General features: G+C 43.5%; 1 protein-coding gene across 1 annotated transcript; it reads right to left on the bottom strand.

The window, feature by feature from the left end:
• Window positions 1-11,487: 11,487 nt before the first annotated feature.
• On the bottom strand, window positions 11,488-15,746 carry LOC123995828 (peroxisomal succinyl-coenzyme A thioesterase-like). Its single transcript, XM_046299510.1, has 9 exons — window positions 15,393-15,746; window positions 13,496-13,595; window positions 13,029-13,386; window positions 12,701-12,820; window positions 12,455-12,537; window positions 12,188-12,281; window positions 12,044-12,124; window positions 11,811-11,952; window positions 11,488-11,625 (listed from the first exon to the last, which is right to left on the bottom strand). Exons 1-9 carry the CDS (start codon window positions 15,652-15,654, stop codon window positions 11,495-11,497), a joined length of 1,371 nt encoding a protein of 456 aa, XP_046155466.1. The 5' UTR covers window positions 15,655-15,746; the 3' UTR covers window positions 11,488-11,494.
• Window positions 15,747-20,550: the final 4,804 nt, after the last annotated feature.

The following is a 20,550-nucleotide window of genomic DNA, read 5'->3' as shown; positions in this document are numbered from 1 at the left end:
TAGGAACAAGATATGGCCAAAACAAATACCTTTAAAAGAAACATAGTGTAACGTCGTTCGTCTGTTGTATGAAGAGAGTCAGACCGAAATGCAGCGTGTAGGTTATTCATGACTTTAATGAAGGAATTGCGGTACATGAAATAACTCAAAAAATACAAAAAACAACAAACGGAACGTAAAACCTATTACAGCCTATCTGGTGACAACAACACAGAGACAGGAACAAACACCCACAAAATACAACGCGAAAGTCAGGCTGTCTAAATACGGTTCTCAGTCAGAGACAACGACAAGCACCTGACTCTGATTGAGAATCGCCCCAGGCAACCAAGCCTAACTAGACACACCCCTAATCATACACAATCCCAATTACTACAAACCCCAATACGAAACACAACCTATAAACCCATGTCACACCCTGGCTTACCCAAACATATACCAAAAACACAAAATATAATGACCAAGGCGTGACACATAGCAAATCTATCATCACAAGGCCAATACTGCCGGTCGTTTTAGCACGGCTGGTGGCCTGAGGGAGGGTACTTACTAACCCTGTTAATATCACAGCAGACTCCTATAATAACGGGAGAGGCACACAGTGGATCCGTTGCACAGACGTGCAAATGAGTAATATTACTGAGATGTTATTACGGGGTTGTTCTTGTTATTACAGGGTTATAGATGACATGTTAGTGATATGGGTTTAAAGGTCTTACAGGGTATATGAAGGAAGATTTTGTGAAATCTTGGATAGCAGAAAGAACTTATATTATATTTTCTGCGTTAGAAGAAGATGGAGTTTTGGCAAGAGAGCGCACAGTATAGTACAGTATTGGGTAAGAGTCTCACACATGGTAGACATATTGTAGAGTGTAATGGTGCGTGTGGTGCGTCTCTGGAAAAAGACTAGTACTTGAGGAGGAATGGCAAAGAAGAGGAGGGCTAATCAGATCCAGTGCTGCCTTTGGCTGCCCAGTCCCACAGAATCACTTCATCCTCTCCTGAGAACAAACAGTACCCATCATATCACGTATAGTACATCTGATTATATAGAGTTGACATCAAACACATTCTCATCTTTAGCAATAACTCAAGAAACCTATTCTGACAGATACCTCATAGAACAATGGGGTTATAGAGTTGAGATCAAACACGTCATCTTCAACAACAACCTATTCCTCCTCTACCAAGGACATGCATATCACATCAGCTGCTAGAAAACGTATTATCAACAACCCCTGTACAACCTGTTACAAGGGAGAGATGCCCACGTAATCTGACCAGACTAGTGAAGGATCAGACTGATTGCTTCCTGTGTGTGTGTGTCAATCACCATCAGATGAGGCTGCCAATGAGGTTACCTGCCTCTCACCTGTTCACTCATTAACTTCAATTCAGAGGGTCCTGGAAGGATACAGGCCATCTCCAACCCATGTCCTAAGAATGAACTCAAGCAACCTGCCACCAACACCCCAAAGGGGTCACATTGGTATGAGTTGTGTCTCTGCAGACCGACCGGACCAAGGTCAACTGCCGCTATGTAACAGGGTACAGGATTCGATAGGATGCGCATAACAGAACATACTTAGTTAACAAGGCAACATTTATAGAGTAAGAAGGGAACCTTTCACCATGGGAGAGACAGTTGTCATCTCCCAGGGCAGGTGAAGTCAGTGGGATAACTTTCAGTCAGATACTAGCATCCCTGCGTCGGCTCCATATAAAGTGAGAATGCCTACAGCAATGTTATTTACCAGCACATAATGTACTACCTGGTAGCCCTCAATGTAATTTCTATTTAGATAATGATCCCTGTTGTACTGCGTCCTTCACATTTGAAATATATTTAAACTACCTCCAGAATGTTTTTGATGTGTCTGAATGAGCTGTTCCCACATTCTTCAAGGATGAGAAGTTTGTTTCAACAGCAATATAAGACTTCATTGTACTTACATAAAAGAAAAGAAAGTGTCTGAACTGAAAACTATGAGGAGAGGAAGTTATAGGAAGTGAATCCCCGTGTTGGCAGACTTCTGTGCAGTCATTAAAAAACAAACAGATCCTACATCAACAGCAGCTGCGTAAATCATCTGCAGAAACACAAGGAGAGGTGTTTTATCATAATGTACTATTAATCGAGGGTAAGCCCTTTGATGCTGGGGCTCATGACTATTGTATTGTGTGTGTTTTGTGTGGGGGGTGATTGTTCTTAGTCCTGCAATCTCTACAAAACATGTCAAAAATCCATTGGGGGGGGTCACTGTGATGGAGAAACAATCATGGGAAATGATAATGCACATTTATACAGTTATGTGAAATCCAACAAGGTCACCTTTCCATTTTTGTCACAATTACACTTTATCGCACACTTTTAATTTCAGAAATAAATTATAGGTATACAGACACTTTCTCTAAACAATGACGTGTGTTATTGAAAGGAATGTGCAACATATTTATAAAACATATCGAGAGCAGTGGTGTGCTGATGTCCTACTGTAACCCCATGGTCCTAACAGCAGCACAGGTTTCACAGCACCCCCTGGTGGTGTTTATGTCACTGTGATGGAAAAACAATCATAGGGAATGATGAAGTACATTTATAGTTATGTGAAATCCAATAAGGTCACCTTAAATGTTTTGTCACAATTACACTTTATCGCACACTTTTAATTCCATGCATCTAGAAATAAAATTGTACTGCTATCAATATAGGTATTCAGACACTTTCTCTAAACAATGAAGTGTGTAACTGAAAGGAAGGTACTGCATATTTACATTTAACATTTACATTTAAGTCATTTAGCAGACGCTCTTATCCAGAGCGACTTACAAATTGGATTATTAAACATTCATGCATCAAGAGCTGTGGTGTGCTGATGTCCTGCTGTAACCCCATGGTCATAACAGCAACAGAACAGTTTCAGAACAGGTGGTGAATCAGAATGGACACAAAAGGTACAATTGTAGAATTGTAGATTCCGTTCAAAAATATATGTGATATGTTATAACTTAATTTCACAGAAAATGGAAGACAAAACATTCAGGCATTGTTAATTTTTCCCTTTTTGTCCCACCTCCCCCCTGAATAACTTCAAACACATTTTTGACACAAAATAAGTTAAACATAGAAAACAAAGGTATTATCTAAGTCAGTTTCAGATATATTCCGAATTTGAATGTTACTAGCAAGTTATTATGTTACTAGCAAGTTATTATGTTAACATGGGCTATTTTGAGCACTTTTCTAGGATGCTTGCTTGTTTTCATTGCTTTACTGGGAAGGTTAGCAGAAGTAGACATTCTCATGTTATTTATGTTAGCGCAGGGTGAGCTGCACACAGTGGACTTCCTACTAGTGCACACCGCCTCAATGCTAACAGCATAAGTCTGGTTCATATGCACATGCTTTTTGCATACAATAGCTGTAGGCTCAACAGAGGCATTCAGGGACATAAACTAGGTTACTTACATTGTCTACCAATGCCACTGGTATAATGTACATTGCTGTTAGGAATTGTATGAATATCTGACTAAACAATATCCCCATTTTAAATAGAACTGTAACTAAGTAAACTTATACTCTGTTTTATTATATCTGATTAACAATATGAGTTCATAAGTGAGGGATTGTGGAGCCTGAAACAGGGGGTAATTACATTTAAATAAATACCATTCCAGCCAGGTTGGATGAGGTTGGAAGTGTTTTTTTAAGTAAGCAGAAAAGGTCTTTAACCTATGGTTGAACCGACGAAACTTAGCTCTGGGGTGTTGAAGGCAGTTAGTGCATTCCCAGGTTTTCTTTTAACTAGAACTGTCAGCTAAGTGGTGATCGATAATGGTGAGGGATCAAGAGTTAATTCAGTTATGTTGTGTGTCCTGTGTGTGCGCTAGTGGGTCAGAATGAACTTTTAAACTTGCTCTGTCTTGGTCGGAAGGAGGAGATTCATTCTAGAACCTGTGACGTCATATTTTGTATATAAACTGTTGTTCGTGGTTACATGGCAGCGCGTGTGGGAGCAAATATAACACATAGACAAATGCATAAGATGTATAGAATAGCTGAACACTAAAAACAGACTACATGAAGGGAAGGTGACACAGGTGCTAGGATAGCTGGACATACCAAGGCCAGAGGGATATACAAAGGAGGGGGTCAGTCGAATGACTAACTGATGACCAATAGACATAGTTCGCATATTTTTAGGACATAGAGATGCAGAAGGAATGACAGAGAAGACACATAGTCTGTTGCTCTGAGATAAAGACACACATACATAGTAACATATTGAGCTAAGTGCAGAGCCAAAGCATAGGGCTGTAAAATAGAGGAATGTATAGTATTTTTAGTATAGCTGGACACGCTAGAAACTGAGGAGACACATAGTCTGCTGATCCTAGATAATACACAAACAAAAGAATGCATTTCGCAAAGTGCAGGAACAAAGCAAGGGTCTTGTCATCATTATAATCTGACGGAAAGCAGATATGGGCGTTATTGAGCTGAACAAGCATGATGCACGGATTGGAATGTAACTTTATTAGCATGTAGGATGGGCTCATATGAAATATGTGGATAAATACTGGAGCCAGGGCTCTGGAAAAGGTGTGTGTTCCGCGGGGCACTCCGGCTTGCTATACTTTTGTATTAAAGCCTGATTGATTTCACAAGTTCTGGTATGCGTTGTATTTGATCCGATTTTCCACCACACGCGCTCCGAGAATAAATACTATTATCTATTTTTGATCAGACTGGTCTCCGTCTATTTTAGGCAAATAAGAATCTTACAAATTCTCATAAAATAGACTAAGTGAATTCAATTAATTAAAACCTATTGGAAATAATGAAATTACAGTAACAATTGGTCCTTAGAGCAGATTTCCAAAAACTTGCCTCTGTCGTCCGAGGGTAGAGTCGAAAGCCGTGCATGGCCGGTATATATATCTGAGGTTCGACAGAGAAGGTGACGGAATCGAACCGGCATTGCTTTTCCCAGTCTACAGGATGACGGTAAACAGTCTTTATTCTCAAATTTGGGAGGAATTATTTAAGATACTTTTGATTGGATGTTCTAAAGAAGCTTAGAATTAATCAATGATAGGTGTTTGAATATTCTGAACAAATACACTACGTTACTACTTTGTAGTTGAACCAAAATCGATAGAAAGCAAGGCAGGTCCGAAAAGACCTGAGGTAACGAATTCTACCACAAATAAATATAACAGAAGGAAGGAAGGGATATAGTAGGTATGGGTAAATAGGACGTGCGTTTGGTACAAACAATTCAATACTTGTCACACCCTGACCATATTTTTCTTTGTATGTTTCTATGTTTTGTTTGGTCAGCGTGTGATCTGAGTGGGCATTCTATGTTGTGTGTCTAGTTTGTCTGTTTCTGTGTTTGGCCTGATATGGTTCTCAATCAGAGGCAGGTGTTAGTCATTGTCTCTGATTGGGAACCATATTTAGGTAGCCTGTTTGGTGTTGGGTTTTGTGGGTGATTGTGTCAGTGTTTGTACCACACGGGACTGGTTTCGGGTTTTCACATTTATTGTTTTGTAGTTTGTTCATGTATAGTTTTTCTTATTAAAAACCATGAACTTCAACCACGCTGCGTATTGGTCCGCCTCTCCTTCGACAGAAGAACCCCGTTACAATACTCAATATTCAATACTTAAAGAAAGTAATATCCAAAAAAGTGGAGAGGGAAACCTAGTCTAGAGAAGTGAGATATGAGATATTAACGTTGACAGTCCCAAGGAACAATAGTTTATAATGAGCTTATAATTGTATACGGGTGAAATTTAATGTCCGATCAAAAGTGAAATCTATAGATGAAGTTTCCAGAAAGGAGAAGAATCATATAAGTCCATACACATAGATTGTAACTAGGTAATGGTATATAGCACATACTCAGATCATAGAAATACACACACATAGAAGGTAAAAAATAGAAAGGCATAGATAAGTGATTAAATACCATATCTACAAGTAACGGCAAGGATTTATCAAATGGGTAGTAAATCCTCAAAGGAGGTCCCGGTATTAACGGGAGACCAGCGATTTATGGAGCATAAAGATGAGAGAAACATAGAATTCTGTCCAAAATGGAGTAAGCGGTATGAATTTGATGGGAGTCTGAATGTTGAAAAACTAGAATTGCTTATAAAACAGATACATAAGGAATGTGGAAAAGATGTGAAGAAGCAGAATAAACAGGGGTTGTACACAGCCGGAGTTTGGCTTTCGGAAGCAAAAAAGAGAGTTGAGGGTGAAAATAGGAGGAAACCCAAAAAGAGCCAAGATGCGCTGCTCCCTGCTCCCGCAGATGAAAAAGTTAGCCAATTGGGCGGGGGTGAGGGTAACAAACTATATCCATCTCGAGTATACCAAAAATACAGAGGTAATCCTGTCGATGAAATAGTGGTTGTGAGAATACGGCTGCAGGAGCTACCTGCAATATCACCACCCATATATGTGAAGCCTGCTGAAGCCGAGGGAGGGATATTAGAGATAGAAAAAGGAAAAAAGTAGAGAAAAGCGGATAGGGTGAGTCAAAAGAAAAAGAAAATCAAATCAAATCCAATCCAATTTATTCATATAGCCCTTCGTACATCAGCTGATATCTCAAAGTGCTGTACAGAAACCCAGCCTAAAACCCCAAACAGCAAGCAATGCAGGTGTAGAAGCACGGTGGCTAGGAAAAACTCCCTAGAAAGGCCAAAACCTAGGAAGAAACCTAGAGAGGAACCAGGCTAGGTGGGGTGGCCAGTCCTCTTCTGGCTTTGCCGGGTGGAGATTGTCATGTTTTGTCATTGATTATCATGTCTTGTCTCTGTGCTTCCCTTCTATTCGTTTCCCTCTGCTGGTCTTATTAGGTTCTTTCCCTCTTTCTATTCCTCTCTCTCCCCCTCCCTCTCTCCCTCTCTCGCTCTCTCTCTCTATCGTTCCGTTCCTGCTCCCAGCTGTTCCTCATTCTCCTAACTACCTCATTTACTCTTTTCACACCTGTCCCCTATTTTGCCCTCTGATTAGAGTCCCTATTTCTCCCTCTGTTTTCCGCTTCTGTCCTTGTCGGATCCTTGTATGATGTTCGCTGTTCTGTGTCCTTGTTCCGCCCTGTCGTGTTTTACCTTCTTCAGATGCTGCGTGTGAGCAGGTGTCAATGTCAGCTACGGCCGGTGCCTTCCCGAAGTGACCTGCAGTCTGTGGTCGCGTCTCCAGTCATTCCTCTCTACTGACGAGTGGATTTCAGTTTTCCTGTTTTTGCTTTCACCTAGATAATATCCAGGATTATCGCTTTTGTCTAGACTGGAATAAAGACTCTGTTTTCGTTAAGTCGCTTTTGGGTCCTCATTCACCTGCATAACAGAGATAATAATAATAACGATAATAATCCGCAGAGTACGACCCTGCCTCACACAGGAAGCGGCGCAGGTCCTAATCCAGGCACTTGTCATCTCCCGTCTGGATTACTGCAACTCGCTGTTGGCTGGGCTCCCTGCCTGTGCCATTAAACCCATACAACTCATCCAGAACGCCGCAGCCCGTCTGGTGTTCAACCTTCCCAAGTTCTCTCACGTCACCCCGCTCCTCCGCTCTCTCCACTGGCTTCCAGTTGAAGCTCGCATCCGCTACAAGACCATGGTGCTTGCCTACGGAGCTGTGAGGGGAATGGCACCTCAGTACCTCCAGGCTCTGATCAGGCCCTACACCCAAACAAGGGCACTGCGTTCATCCACCTCTGGCCTGCTCGCCTCCCTACCACTGAGGAAGTACAGTTCCCGCTCAGCCCAGTCAAAACTGTTCGCTGCTCTGGCCCCCCAATGGTGGAACAAACTCCCTCACGACGCCAGGACAGCGGAGTCAATCACCACCTTCTGGAGACACCTGAAACCCCACCTCTTTAAGGAATACCTAGGATAGGATAAGTAATCCCTCTCACCCCCCTTTAAGATTTAGATGCACTATCGTAAAGTGACTGTTCCACTGGATGTCATAAGGTGAATGCACCAATTTGTAAGTCGCTCTGGATAAGAGCGTCTGCAAAATGACTTAAATGTAAATGTAAATGTAATAATAACAGAACATGGCCAAGATGTTAAAATGTTCATAAATGTCCAGCATGGTCAAATAATAATAATCACAGGCAGAACAGTTGAAACTGGAGCAGCAGCACGGCCAGGTGGACTGGGGACAGCAAGGAGTCATCATGCCCGGTAGTCCTGGGGCATGGTCCTAGGGCTCAGGTCAGTTGAAACTGGAGCAACAGCGGGCGGCAGCGTAGCCTGGTTAAATAAAGGTTAAAAAAATAAAAATAAATACAAAAATATATATACCTCATTTAGTCATTATTGATAAAAATCCCATAACACATTAACACTAGCTACTGTACGTATCAAATGATATCTGCCAGCTGGAACAGCTAGTAATGTTGGACTAGCCATTACTTCATTAGCTAGGTGAGGGACACAGTGAGAGAGAGATTCCAAAGTCCAGGAAGTACAGAAATGTTTAATTCTAAACACATATCCAAAAGTCTGTTGATTTGAATTCCTTATTCAGTGGCCCCCTCCTTCTCCCTGTAGATGTCAGGCTGGTCAAGGCTGAGGTCCTGAATGTCCCAATGGAGAAGTGCAGACAGGAATCAGTACCCAGCCATTTGCTTCTCCGGTGAGATCCAGAGATCTGTGAATTGATACAAACTATGAAAATACAGAGACGAAAGATCATTTAAAAAAATGTATTAGTCAAATATCTGGGGAAGACTAGCTTCCCTTGGCGTCCATAAATCCACACCACTGATTTTAGTTGAAAACAATCAGCAGATATTTTTGGATAGAGATATAAACAGCTGCATTGAACCTTTTAAAATATCCCACTAGTGACCATGGTTGACTTATTTTAAGAAAAGCCATTGGTCAGTGGATATGAAGTCTAAGATCTTTGAAAGCCTGATGGGAACATTGTTACAGGAAATAATCACTCACTATCTGATGGGACCAGCTACAATGTAGAGTTCTATCACATGCAAGTAAATCAAATACTTAAGTAGGCTAATGTGCATATTGAGATGGAGAAACTTTCAATTTGAACTGTTTCTAATGTTCGCAAGTATGGCCCCAATTAAGTTTATCATCACTCTGGAACAATGTCTGTGTGTGTGTTTGTGTGTGTGAACCCGCGCTCTCGTGTGTGTTTTATTGCATGGCTTTTCAGTGGCTTTTGAATTTAGAGCGAGACTGCATTAGCTCACGGGGGAGCTGGTGGCTGTTAGTCAGGTGAGCTGTTAATTTTCACAATATGGAGGGAGAAGGAGGGATGGAAGGAGAGAGGGATAGTGGTGAAGGGAGAAGGAGGGATGGAAGGAGAGAGTGTCATGTTTTGTCATATATTGTCTTGTCATTATGCTTTCCCTTCTGTTCGTTTCCCCCTGCTGGTCTTTTTAGGTTCGTTCCCCTTTTTCTCTCTCTCTTCCTCTCTCTCTTCTCTCTATCGTTCCGTTCCTGCTCCCAGCTGTTCCTATTCCCCTAATCAATCATTTAGTCTTCCCACACCTGCTCCCTATCTTTTTCCCTGATTAGAGTCCCTATTTCTCCCCTTGTTTTCCGTTTCTGCCCGGTCGGATCCTTGTCTATTGTTCACCGTGCTGTGTCTATGTATCGCCCTGTCGTGTCGTGTTTCCCTCAGATGCTGCGTGGTGAGCAGGTGTCTGAGTCTGCTACGTTCAAGTGCCTTCCCGAGGCAACCTGCAGTTCTTGATCAAGTCTCCAGTCTGTTCTCGTCATTACGAGTAGAATTATGCCTTTTGATTGTAAAGTTACTTTACTGGATTAAAGACTCTGTTTTCGCCAAGTCGCTTTTGGGTCCTCATTCACCTGCATAACAGAGAGAGATAGTGTGGAGGGAGAAGGAGGGATGGAAGGAGAGATGGATAGTGTGGAGGGAGAAGGAGGGATGGAAGGAGAGAGAGATAGTGTGGATGGAGAAGAAGGGATGGAAGGAGAGATGGATAGTGTGGAGGGAGAAGGAGGGATGGAAGGAGAGAGGGATAGTGTGGAGGGAGAAGGAGGGATGGAAGGAGAGAGGGATAGTGTGGAGGGAGAAGGAGGGATGGAAGGAGAGAGAGATAGTGTGGAGGGAGAAGGAGGGATGGAAGGAGAGAGGGATAGTGTGGAGGGAGAAGGAGGGATGGAAGGAGAGAGGGATAGTGTGGATGGAGAAGAAGGGATGGAAGGAGAGATGGATAGTGTGGAGGGAGAAGGAGGGATGGAAGGAGAGATGGATAGTGTGGAGGGAGAAGGAGGGATGGAAGGAGAGAGAGATAGTGTGGATGGAGAAGAAGGGATGGAAGGAGAGATGGATAGTGTGGAGGGAGAAGGAGGGATGGAAGGAGAGAGGGATAGCGTGGAGGGAGAAGGAGGGATGGAAGGAGAGAGGGATAGTGTGGAGGGAGAAGGAGGGATGGAAGGAGAGAGGGATAGTGTGGAGGGAGAAGGAGGGATGGAATGAGAGAGGTATAATGTGGAGGGAGAAGAAGGGATGGAAGGAGAGAGGGATAGTGTGGAGGGAGAAGGAGGGATGGAAGGAGAGAGGGATAGTCTGGAGGGAGAAGGAGGGATGGAAGGAGAGAGGGATACTGTGGAGGGAGAAGGAGGGATGGAAGGAGAGAGGGATCACATACTACAAGATACTTCACTTGGTCGTTAGGATTTTCGATACCACGCTGTCTCGCGAAAATAATTATGTGATTAGATTGTTAACATAGCTACAACGAGCAGTGGCTCAAAGCAGCCTCAAACGTTTTCAGTCAGACATTCACGCTTGCCATACTGACTTGAAATATCTAGCATTTTGAATTGAATAACTTTGCTTGTGAACTGCAACGATTTGACGCTTTGGTTAAAGGCAAGTAAAACGCATACTTTGAGTAGTAGTAGTAGTAGTAGTAATAGTAGTAGTAGTAGTAGTAGTAGTAGTAGTAGTAGTAGTAGTAGTAGTAGCTCACATTCTGGGGGATGAGAAATATCATCATCTCACTGGTTTCTTCTCTGGCGAGCTCTCATTGGCTATTGCTGATTACCCGTTCTCAAAACATTTTGAAAATATCGGGACGTCTGGGTCTGCTCAAAGATGAGATTTGTAGCCCTCAGATTGTGTATTTTACCCGCTCACATTAAATGAGCGTTGTGACGGCCAAACGCCTCGGGTAGGCAATGACATGGGGATTTGGTCTTCAATTTCAAAAACTTGTCTGGGAGAGCTAAATTGGGGCCAAAATCGTGTAGCATACACCTGGCTTAGGAGTCCTACAATTCTAAATCAAATAGCTAAATTATCTATGGTATGACTAAAACAATTCCATGACAGCTTAGTAGAACCCTCCCATCCCCCCCAAAGGCTTAGACTTTATCATATTTTAAGTGTTCATTTATTTGAACAGTTATAGCTTAGTCAATCATACTAGGCCCTTGATGCTCCCCGGGTGTGACATCACAGCTTGGCCTTAGGGACAGAGTCGGGGCTGGGGTAGAGGTGTTGCCGTAGGAAGCTAAGGCTCTTTTCCCAAAAGTCTTCCTGAGCATCGGCATGCGGCTTGGTGTACCCTCCCCACAACACCATCACTGCAACACATACACAATCATTAGTTACATTGGAAGTAAAGAATTGGTTTATATATATATATATATATATATATATATATATATATATATATATATATATATATATATATATATATATATATATATATATATATCTATCTTAGTTCAGGTGTGTATACTATAGGTGTAAGTTGTGTGAACAGTACCTTTCTGTCGTGTTTGCTGCATTATGAAGTTGCTGGCTCTGAAGTGGGGTGCGTAGGGCGGCTCAATGAGGTGTCCAGCATCAGGGTATTGCAGAATGGTCAGCAGGTGCTCGTTACCCGCTGCACACATCATCTGGGTCATCTGCAAGTCAGAAGTTAGAGGTAATATTCAGCGTCAATGAAAATGATGGATTTCATAGGAAGCTTGTAATCATGTTTGTGTGTGTACTCACGTCCTTAGCAGACTCCACTGTCGCCAAGTTCTGATCATCCTCCCCGACGACCAACATCAATGGACACTTTATCCTCCCCATCTGTCAGAAGACACAGCAATGAGTAAACAAACCCACTGTGTGTGTTTGTGTGTGTTGACTTACATCCACTTTCTCTCCAAGGTCGGTTGGGATAGGCAGAATGATGTCTCTCCCGACCAAACGGCCCTCTTCATCAAATCGGATCTTATACCTATCCCTGGCAATAAATAATTATGTTTTTAGTCTCTTTTTCTTCATTTGGGCTGAATGTCACAAGCTTCATAATCACGGTACCTTCACTTCACGATAATCACGGTACCTTCACTTCACGGTACCTACACCTTCACTTTGAACAGATTTGGGTTTATTTTTCAGCCACACACCACTCACTTGTTCATCTTTCTAAACAATTTGCTGAAAGCCTGGTTGACCCGGTGGATGTGACTCCCACTGATACACACACAGCATCTGGGCTGGAATACACACAGTATTTATTGTTTACACACGAAACAAACTCATAAGCATATGCACATGGTCAGGGTTGGGACATTAAAGATGACTGAATCTGAATTCACTCTATAAATACAAAAGCTCCAATCTGGAGGAAAAAGAGGAGAGTAGGAGGGAGAGGCTCACGCTGATGTCTTTGGAGTAGGCTGCCAAGTTGAGGGCGATAGACACGCCTAAGGAGAGACCAAACAGAGCAACTCTGTCCTTCATCACCAGGGGGTGCTCCTGCACAATCCTGAACGCTTTCTACATAACAAAGAGATGGAGCTCAAGTTCAAGTGATAAGGCTACAATGTAGGATCCAATGTAGCGGATGTGATGTAATATAACGTGAGGTGATGTAATGTAACAGTGAGTCTGGGTAATGGGTCACAGGAGGACTCTGCCCTCTCAGGGCCATTTCTGAACATTAAGACAAGCACAAGCATGTAGGCACACTCAGTATGAGACTTACCTCAAAGTAGGTTTTTGATTCGATGTCTGAGGTTCTGTTCTTGTCATGGGAAAGGTACTCTAGCGCCATGGAAACAAAACCGTGTGACGCCAGGAGGCCAGAGCGGTACTCCACCAGCCCCCCACCCCCTCCCCACATATCCAACACCCCAGGGAAGGGTCCAGGACCTGGGGGTAAAAAGAGGGTCCCTTGAACTCCATGTTCCCTGATGTCAATTCTGCACACACCCGGTGCCATGTACCATCGTTCTGTGACAACGGTCGCTAGAGGAGACTGCTTGCTGAAGCCCTCAGTCATGTGCCCACTGTACACAGAGATGTGTACCACCATAGGAGTGAGGACATCCATCTTTCTCAACCTGAGAGACAGAGAGAGTTTGACTTGTCCAGCCGGGCCCGGTCACCCTAAATGATGCGTTTATCCTATGTAAAATTGACCGCAAATATTGAATTGCATTGGTGTATTACCTGAGGCCTGTCCGACTGCCTGGAACAGGCTGCATGCTCCACAGTAGACCCATGGGCTCTGCTCCTTCATATGTTCCTCCAAGACTGGCATCCTTAGCAACTACATAAACAACAGAAAAGAGAAAGAGGCTGGAGTTCCTGACTTGGACTTTGGAGTTGGATGACCATTCAAAACTATTTTTTTTGTAGTCAGAGCTCGTTTTTAAGAGTTGTCAGTCTGTCAACTGGGGCTCCCGAGTGGCGCAGCAGTCTAAGGCACTGCATCTCAGTGCTAGAGGCATCACTACAGACACCCTGGTTCAATTCCAGGCCGCATTACAAGCAGCTGTGATTGGGATCCCATAGAGCAGTGCACAATTGGCCCGGTGCCATCCGGGTTTTACCAGGTCGTCAATTGTAAACAATAATATATTTAACTAGGCAAGCCAGTAAAGAACAACAATTACTTTTTTTTAAATTCTCAAACACACTGAATGGTGCTTTCAAAACAACTGAGAAAAAAACGAATAATGATGTCAGTGATCTTCAGGTATGAAAGTTAGAGTTTAAGAAAGAGGCCGAGTTCCTGATTTGGAATTTGATTGACAGTTTAAAATGGGTTTTTTTCCTAGTCGGAGCTCAGCCCAGTTGCCTTGAACACACTGAAGTGGAATATTTCCAATATCAAAGTTCACAGTTGTTTTGAACTTGTTCTAGTGGAACACTATTGCCAAGATGTTGACCAACTTTGGTCACACCTTTCAACATGTGTTGCATTTGAAGAATTATACTACTTCTGACTACAGGTCCACTGCATGACTGTAACTGACAACTAACCTGTCAGTCTTTGTCGTTGTTTTTTGTTTGAATTGTTTACGTGTTCGCTATGCGGGGAAACTGTAAAACAAACGGAACTACGTGGCTAAGAACTGTTGTAACGGGGATTATTATCGTAGCAACACACTTTTGGGGTGAGGCAATCCCACACAGTGTTCGGGTGTAGTTCGTAACGGTTGAAGTGTGTATGTTAGGATGGTAACGTTATAATAGGATGGTAACGTTATAATTCCTGCATGAGTAGCAGAAAGTTGAAATTGGGCATGCTATTTATCCAAAAGTGAAAATGCTGCCCTCCATACCTTAAGAAGTTAAGGATGAAGCGTGAATTCATGACAGGAATAAGACGTGTGAAGTTTGGGATATCCTCCCTTCTACAATAAGCAGCCAACAAGGTATTTTTCCTTTGTTTATGTGTTTAATCTGATATTGTTAGATCTCTGGCCAAACTGGTTTTATGTATGTTTTTTTCCCCTTTATTTAACTAGGCAAGTCAGTTAAGAACAAATTCTTATTTTCAATGACTGCCTAGGAACAGTGGGTTAACTTGTAAGCTTTCAGTTCCTAGTCCAACACTCTAACCACTAGGCTACCCTACCGCCCCATGCACATCAGAGTTGTGTCAAGCTAATAAGTCACTCATAAAACAAGAACATTTTAAGAGTGTGCTTAACTGTATTTTCATTTACTTTATAGTTCTCACGAAGGTGATAATTATGACTAAAACTACAGAATAAAACCACCAGTTAAAATCAAGGAACTGTTTTGCTTGTGGTTACTGGAGGGAGCTACAAACAACCATATTGTTTTTAATAACATCTATTTTGCTATCTTTTACTCAAGGTTTGCTGTGTTGTACAGTGATATTGTACTAACTTGATGACAATAGAAGGCAAACTAGCAGGCAAAAATATTGGCCAGCCGCCAGCATCTCATGTTTCAGTGCATGCTGATCTTATTGGCAACCACCAGGACAACGTGTAATTGAATTAAACAAGAGTATGGGATTTCATACGGAAGTTAGGCCACGGCTATATCCAAGAACACGGTCTGTAAGCCCGGTCGGCGGTCACAAACCTACCTGTCACCATGCCTTGGCCGTCGCTGGTGTAATGGCCGAATGCCTCCCAAAAGTCATTATCCTCAGAGTGATGAAGGGAATGCAGTGTCACCGAGAGCGCTGGAGGTAAATTCCTCACAACTACCTGGATCTTCTCATCCACGAGCCCCCGCATTGGCTGCACTGATAGAAGCAGGAAAGTCCCAACCATGGTGGACAAACACCTGTAGAAAAAGACAAGACAGAAACAACCGCATATTGGTAAAGATGGTGGGATTGACATTCCATTTGTTCTGGCTTTAACCTGTGAAAACTGTTTGGCGACAGAACGAATTGGCTAACGAGTCACATTCGCTTCAAACTTCGTGTCCAAATTTACTTACACTGAGTTATTCGATAATGACAACAGTCAGAGACATGCTGACATAGGTAACCGCTTTATATAGCTAGGTACGAGTGGACAACTTTGCTTGTGCAGGAAAGTTCAAAGTCCGTGTGGCACTGCTCACAAAGTTGAGGGTGACAAAAATACTAGAATCGAAGCAAATGGAAGTGATTATAATGTCATAACGAATCATGCAAAACATTTACAGTTGACAGGAATATGTTAGTTAATGTAGAGACAAATGATTATACATATTTTTTTTATCATAAAGTTAATTTACAAAAATTACGATTTATCAAGCTAGCTGACTAGCCAGTTAGCTGGTTAGCTTTATGGGTGTTGTCATACTTTCCAGGTCCATACCCAAACAGTTTGAACTACTAATTTTGAAAATTACTCTCTCCAGAAATAAGTCTCTCACTGTTGCCGCCTGCTACCGACCACCCTCAGCTCCCAGCTGTGCCCTGGACACCATTTGTGAATTGATCGCCCCCCATCTAGCTTCAGAGTTTGTTCTGTTAGGTGACCTAAACTGGGATATGCTTAACACCCCGGCAGTCCTACAATCTAAGCTAGATGCCCTCAATCTCACTCAAATCATCAAGGAACCCACCAGGTACATTTACATTTACATTTAAGTCATTTAGCAGACGCTCTTATCCAGAGCGACTTACAAATTGGTGCATTCACCTTATGACATCCAGTGGAACAGTCACTTTACAATAGTGCATCTCCCTAACTCTGTAAACAAGGGCACCCTCATAGACGTCATCCTGACCAACTGGCCCTCCAAATACACCTCCGCTGTCTTCAACCAGGATCTCAGCGACCACTGCCTCATTGCCTGTATCCGCCACGGAGCCGCAGTCAAACGACCACCCCTCATCACTGTCAAACGCTCCCTAAAACACTTCTGTGAGCAGGTCTTTCTAATCGACCTGGCCCGGGTATCTTGGAAGGACATTGACCTCATCCCGTCAGTTGAGGATGCCTGGTCATTCTTTAAAAGTAACTTCCTCACCATTTTAGATAAGCATTCTCCGTTCAAAAAATGCAGAACCAAGAACAGATACAGCCCTTGGTTCACTCCAGACCTGACTGCCCTCGACCAGCACAAAAACATCCTGTGGCGGACTGCAATAGCATCGAACAGGCCCCGTGATATGCAACTGTTCAGGGAAGTCAGGAACCAATACACGCAGTCAGTCAGGAAAGCTAAGGCCAGCTTCTTCAGGCAGAAGTTTGCATCATGTAGCTCCAACTCTAAAAAGTTCTGGGACACTGAAGTCCATGGAGAACAAGAGCACCTCCTCCCAGCTGCCCACTGCACTGAGGCTAGGTAACACGGTCTCCACCGATAAATCCATGATTATCGAAAACTTCAATAAGCACTTCTCAACGGCTGGCCATGCCTTCCGCCTGGCTACTCCAACCTCGGCCAACAGCTCTGCCCCCCCCCCCCCCGCAGCTCCTCGCCCAAGCCTCTCCAGGTTCTCCTTTACCCAAATCCAGGTAGCAGATGTTCTGAAAGAGCTGCAAAACCTGGACCCGTACAAATCAGCTGGGCTTGACTATCTGGACCCTCTATTTCTGAAACTATCTGCCGCCAATGTCGCAACCCCTATTACCAGCCTGTTCAACCTCTCTTTCATATCGTCTGAGATCCCAAAGGATTGGGAACGCTGCCGCAGTCATCCCCCTCTTCAAAGGGGGAGACACCCTGGACCCAAACTGTTATAGACCTATATCCATCCTGCCCTGCCTATCTAAGGTCTTCGAAAGCCAAGTCAACAAACAGGTCACCGACCATCTCGAATCCCACCGTACCTTCTCCGCTGTGCAATCTGGTTTCCGAGCCGGTCACGGGTGCACCTCAGCTACACTCAAGGTACTAAACGATATCATTACCGCCATCGATAAAAGACAGTACTGTGCAGCCGTCTTCATCGACCTCGCCAAGGCTTTCGACTCTGTCAATCACCATATTCTTATCGGCAGACTCAATAGCCTCGGTTTTTCGGATGACTGCCTTGCCTGGTTCACCAGTGTGTCAAATCGGAGGGCATGCTGTCCGGTCCTCTGGCAGTCTCTATGGGGGTGCCACAGGGTTCAATTCTCGGGCCGACTCTTTTCTCTGTATATATCAATGATGTTGCTCTTGCTGCGGGCGATTCCCTGATCCACCTCTACGCAGACGACACCATTCTATATACTTTTGGCCCATCATTGGACACTGTGCTATCTAACCTCCAAACGAGCTTCAATGCCATACAGCACTCCTTCCGTGGCCTCCAACTGCTCTTAAACGCGAGTAAAACCAAATGCATGCTTTTCAACCGATCGCTGCCTGCACCCGCATGCCCGACTAGCATCACCACCCTGGATGGTTCCGACCTTGAATATGTGGACATCTATAAGTACCTAGGTGTCTGGCTAGACTGCAAACTCTCCTTCCAGACTCACATCAAACATCTCAAACATCTCTCCAATCGAAAATCAAATCAAGAGTCGGCTTTCTATTCCGCAACAAAGCCTCCATCACTCACGCCGCCAAGCTTACCCTAGTAAAACTGACTATCCTACCGATCCTCGACTTCGGCGATGTCATCTACAAAATGGCTTCCAACACTCTACTCAGCAAACTGGATGCAGTCTATCACAGTGCCATCCGTTTTGTCACTAAAGCACCTTATACCACCCACCACTGCGACTTGTATGCTCTAGTCGGCTGGCCCTCACTACATATTCGTCGCCAGACCCACTGGCTCCAGGTCATCTACAAGTCCATGCTTGGTAAAGCTCTGCCTTATCTCAGTTCACTGGTCACGATGGCAACACCCATCCGTAGCACGCGCTCCAGCAGGTGTATCTCACTGATCATCCCTAAAGCCAACACCTCATTTGGCCGCCTTTCGTTCCAGTACTCTGCTGCCTGTGACTGGAACGAACTGCAAAAATCGCTGAAGTTGGAGACTTTTATCTCCCTCACCAACTTCAAACATCAGCTATCCGAGCAGCTAACCGATCGCTGCAGCTGTACATAGTCCATCGGTAAATAGCCCACCCATTTTCACCTACCTCATTCCCATACTGTTTTTATACTGTTTTTTATTTATTTACTTTTCTGCTCTTTTGCACACCAATATCTCTACCTGTACATGACCATCTGATCATTTATCACTCCAGTGTTAATCTGCAAAATTGTATTATTCGCCTACCTCCTCATGCCTTTTGCACACATTGTATATAGACTGCCCATTTTTTTCTACTGTGTTATTGACTTGTTAATTGTTTACTCCATGTGTAACTCTGTGTTGTCTGTTCACACTGCTATGCTTTATCTTGGCCAGGTCGCAGTTGCAAATGAGAACTTGTTCTCAACTAGCCTACCTGGTTAAATAAAGGTGAAATAAAAAATAAATAAAAAATGTGCAGAGGAGGATAAACATACCTGTATGCCTATGGATGTGTAGCTAGCTATCTTGCCGATCTGTGTATGAACCCAAACGTTTGGTATACATATTAGTTCAGAACCTAGCTATGAACCTCAGCTCTCGTAGCCAGTTGTATCAACTTCAAAACAGTCTGAATGACATTAATGAAGCCTATGGATTGAGTAGAATATAATATAACTTTGTGTCAAGGATGCAGGTTGTTTATACATGTAGTTATTACAATGCATGAGATCCTACATTGTAGTCTGTACTTTTAATATATTCATTGATCATGTACTCTACCTTGGCAAATAAAGGTGCAGTTCAGGTATGAATGTCTTTAAGATTATTTTTCAGTCATATCTAATACCAGGGTTATCAAATTCCTGTCTTTAAATGATACTGTGTCAGCATGTACAATTGAAGTCGGAAGTTTACATACACTTATGTTGGAGTCATTAAAACTTGTTTTTCAACCACTCCACACATTTTTGTTAACAAACTATAGTTTTGTCAAGTCAGTTAGAACATCTACTTTGTGCATGACACAAGTAATTTTTCCAATAATTGTTTACAGACAGATTTTTTCGCTTATACATTACATTTTTACATTTAAGTCATTTAGCAGACGCTCTTATCCAGAGCGACTTACAAATTGGTGCATTCACCTTATGACATCCAGTGGAACAGTCACTTTACAATAGTGCATCTAAAGCTTAAAGGGGGGGGGGGGGGTGAGAGGGATTACTTATCCTATTCTAGGTATTCCTTAAAGAGGTGGGGTTTCAGGTGTCTCCGGAAGGTGGTGATTGACTCCGCTGTCCTGGCGTCGTGAGGGAGTTTGTTCCACCATTGGGGGGGCCAGAGCAGCGAACAGTTTTGACTGGGCTGAGCGGGAGCTGTACTTCCTCAGTGGTATGGAGGCGAGCAGGCCAGAGGTGGATGAACGCAGTGCCCTTGTTTGGGTGTAGGGCCTGATCAGAGCCTGGAGGTACTGAGGTGCCGTTCCCCTCACAGCTCCATAGGCAAGCACCATGGTCTTGTAGGGGATGCGAGCTTCAACTGGAAGCCAATGGAGAGAACGGAGGAGCGGGGTGACGTGAGAGAACTTGGGAAGGTTGAACACCAGACGGGCTGCGGCGTTCTAGATGAGTTGAAGGGGTTTAATGGCACAGGCAGGGAGTCCAGCCAACAGCGAGTTGCAGTAATCCAGACGGGAGATGACAAGTGCCTGGATTAGGACCTGCGCCGCTTCCTGTGTGAGGCAGGGTCGTACTCTGCGGATGTTGTAGAGCATGAACCTACAGGAACGGGCCACCGCCTTGATGTTGGTTGAGAACGACAGGGTGTTGTCCAGGAT

This window comes from Oncorhynchus gorbuscha, linkage group LG14 (assembly GCF_021184085.1).
Source record: "Oncorhynchus gorbuscha isolate QuinsamMale2020 ecotype Even-year linkage group LG14, OgorEven_v1.0, whole genome shotgun sequence".
NCBI lineage: Eukaryota > Metazoa > Chordata > Actinopteri > Salmoniformes > Salmonidae > Oncorhynchus > Oncorhynchus gorbuscha.
Note: the sequence above shows the minus strand (reverse complement) of the source record. Positions and strands in the feature narration are given on the sequence as shown.

Coding starts and splice junctions, on each gene's coding strand:
- LOC123995828 (XM_046299510.1), bottom strand. CDS start 15,654: ATGTCAATCCCACCATCTTTACCAATATGCGGTTGTTTCTGTCTTGTC. Junction 13,596..15,392: donor CGGCCAAGGCATGGTGACAG/GTAGGTTTGTGA, acceptor TTGTTTATGTAG/TTGCTAAGGATGCCAGTCTT. Junction 12,538..12,700: donor CCTACTCCAAAGACATCAGC/GTGAGCCTCTCC, acceptor TGTGTATTCCAG/CCCAGATGCTGTGTGTGTAT.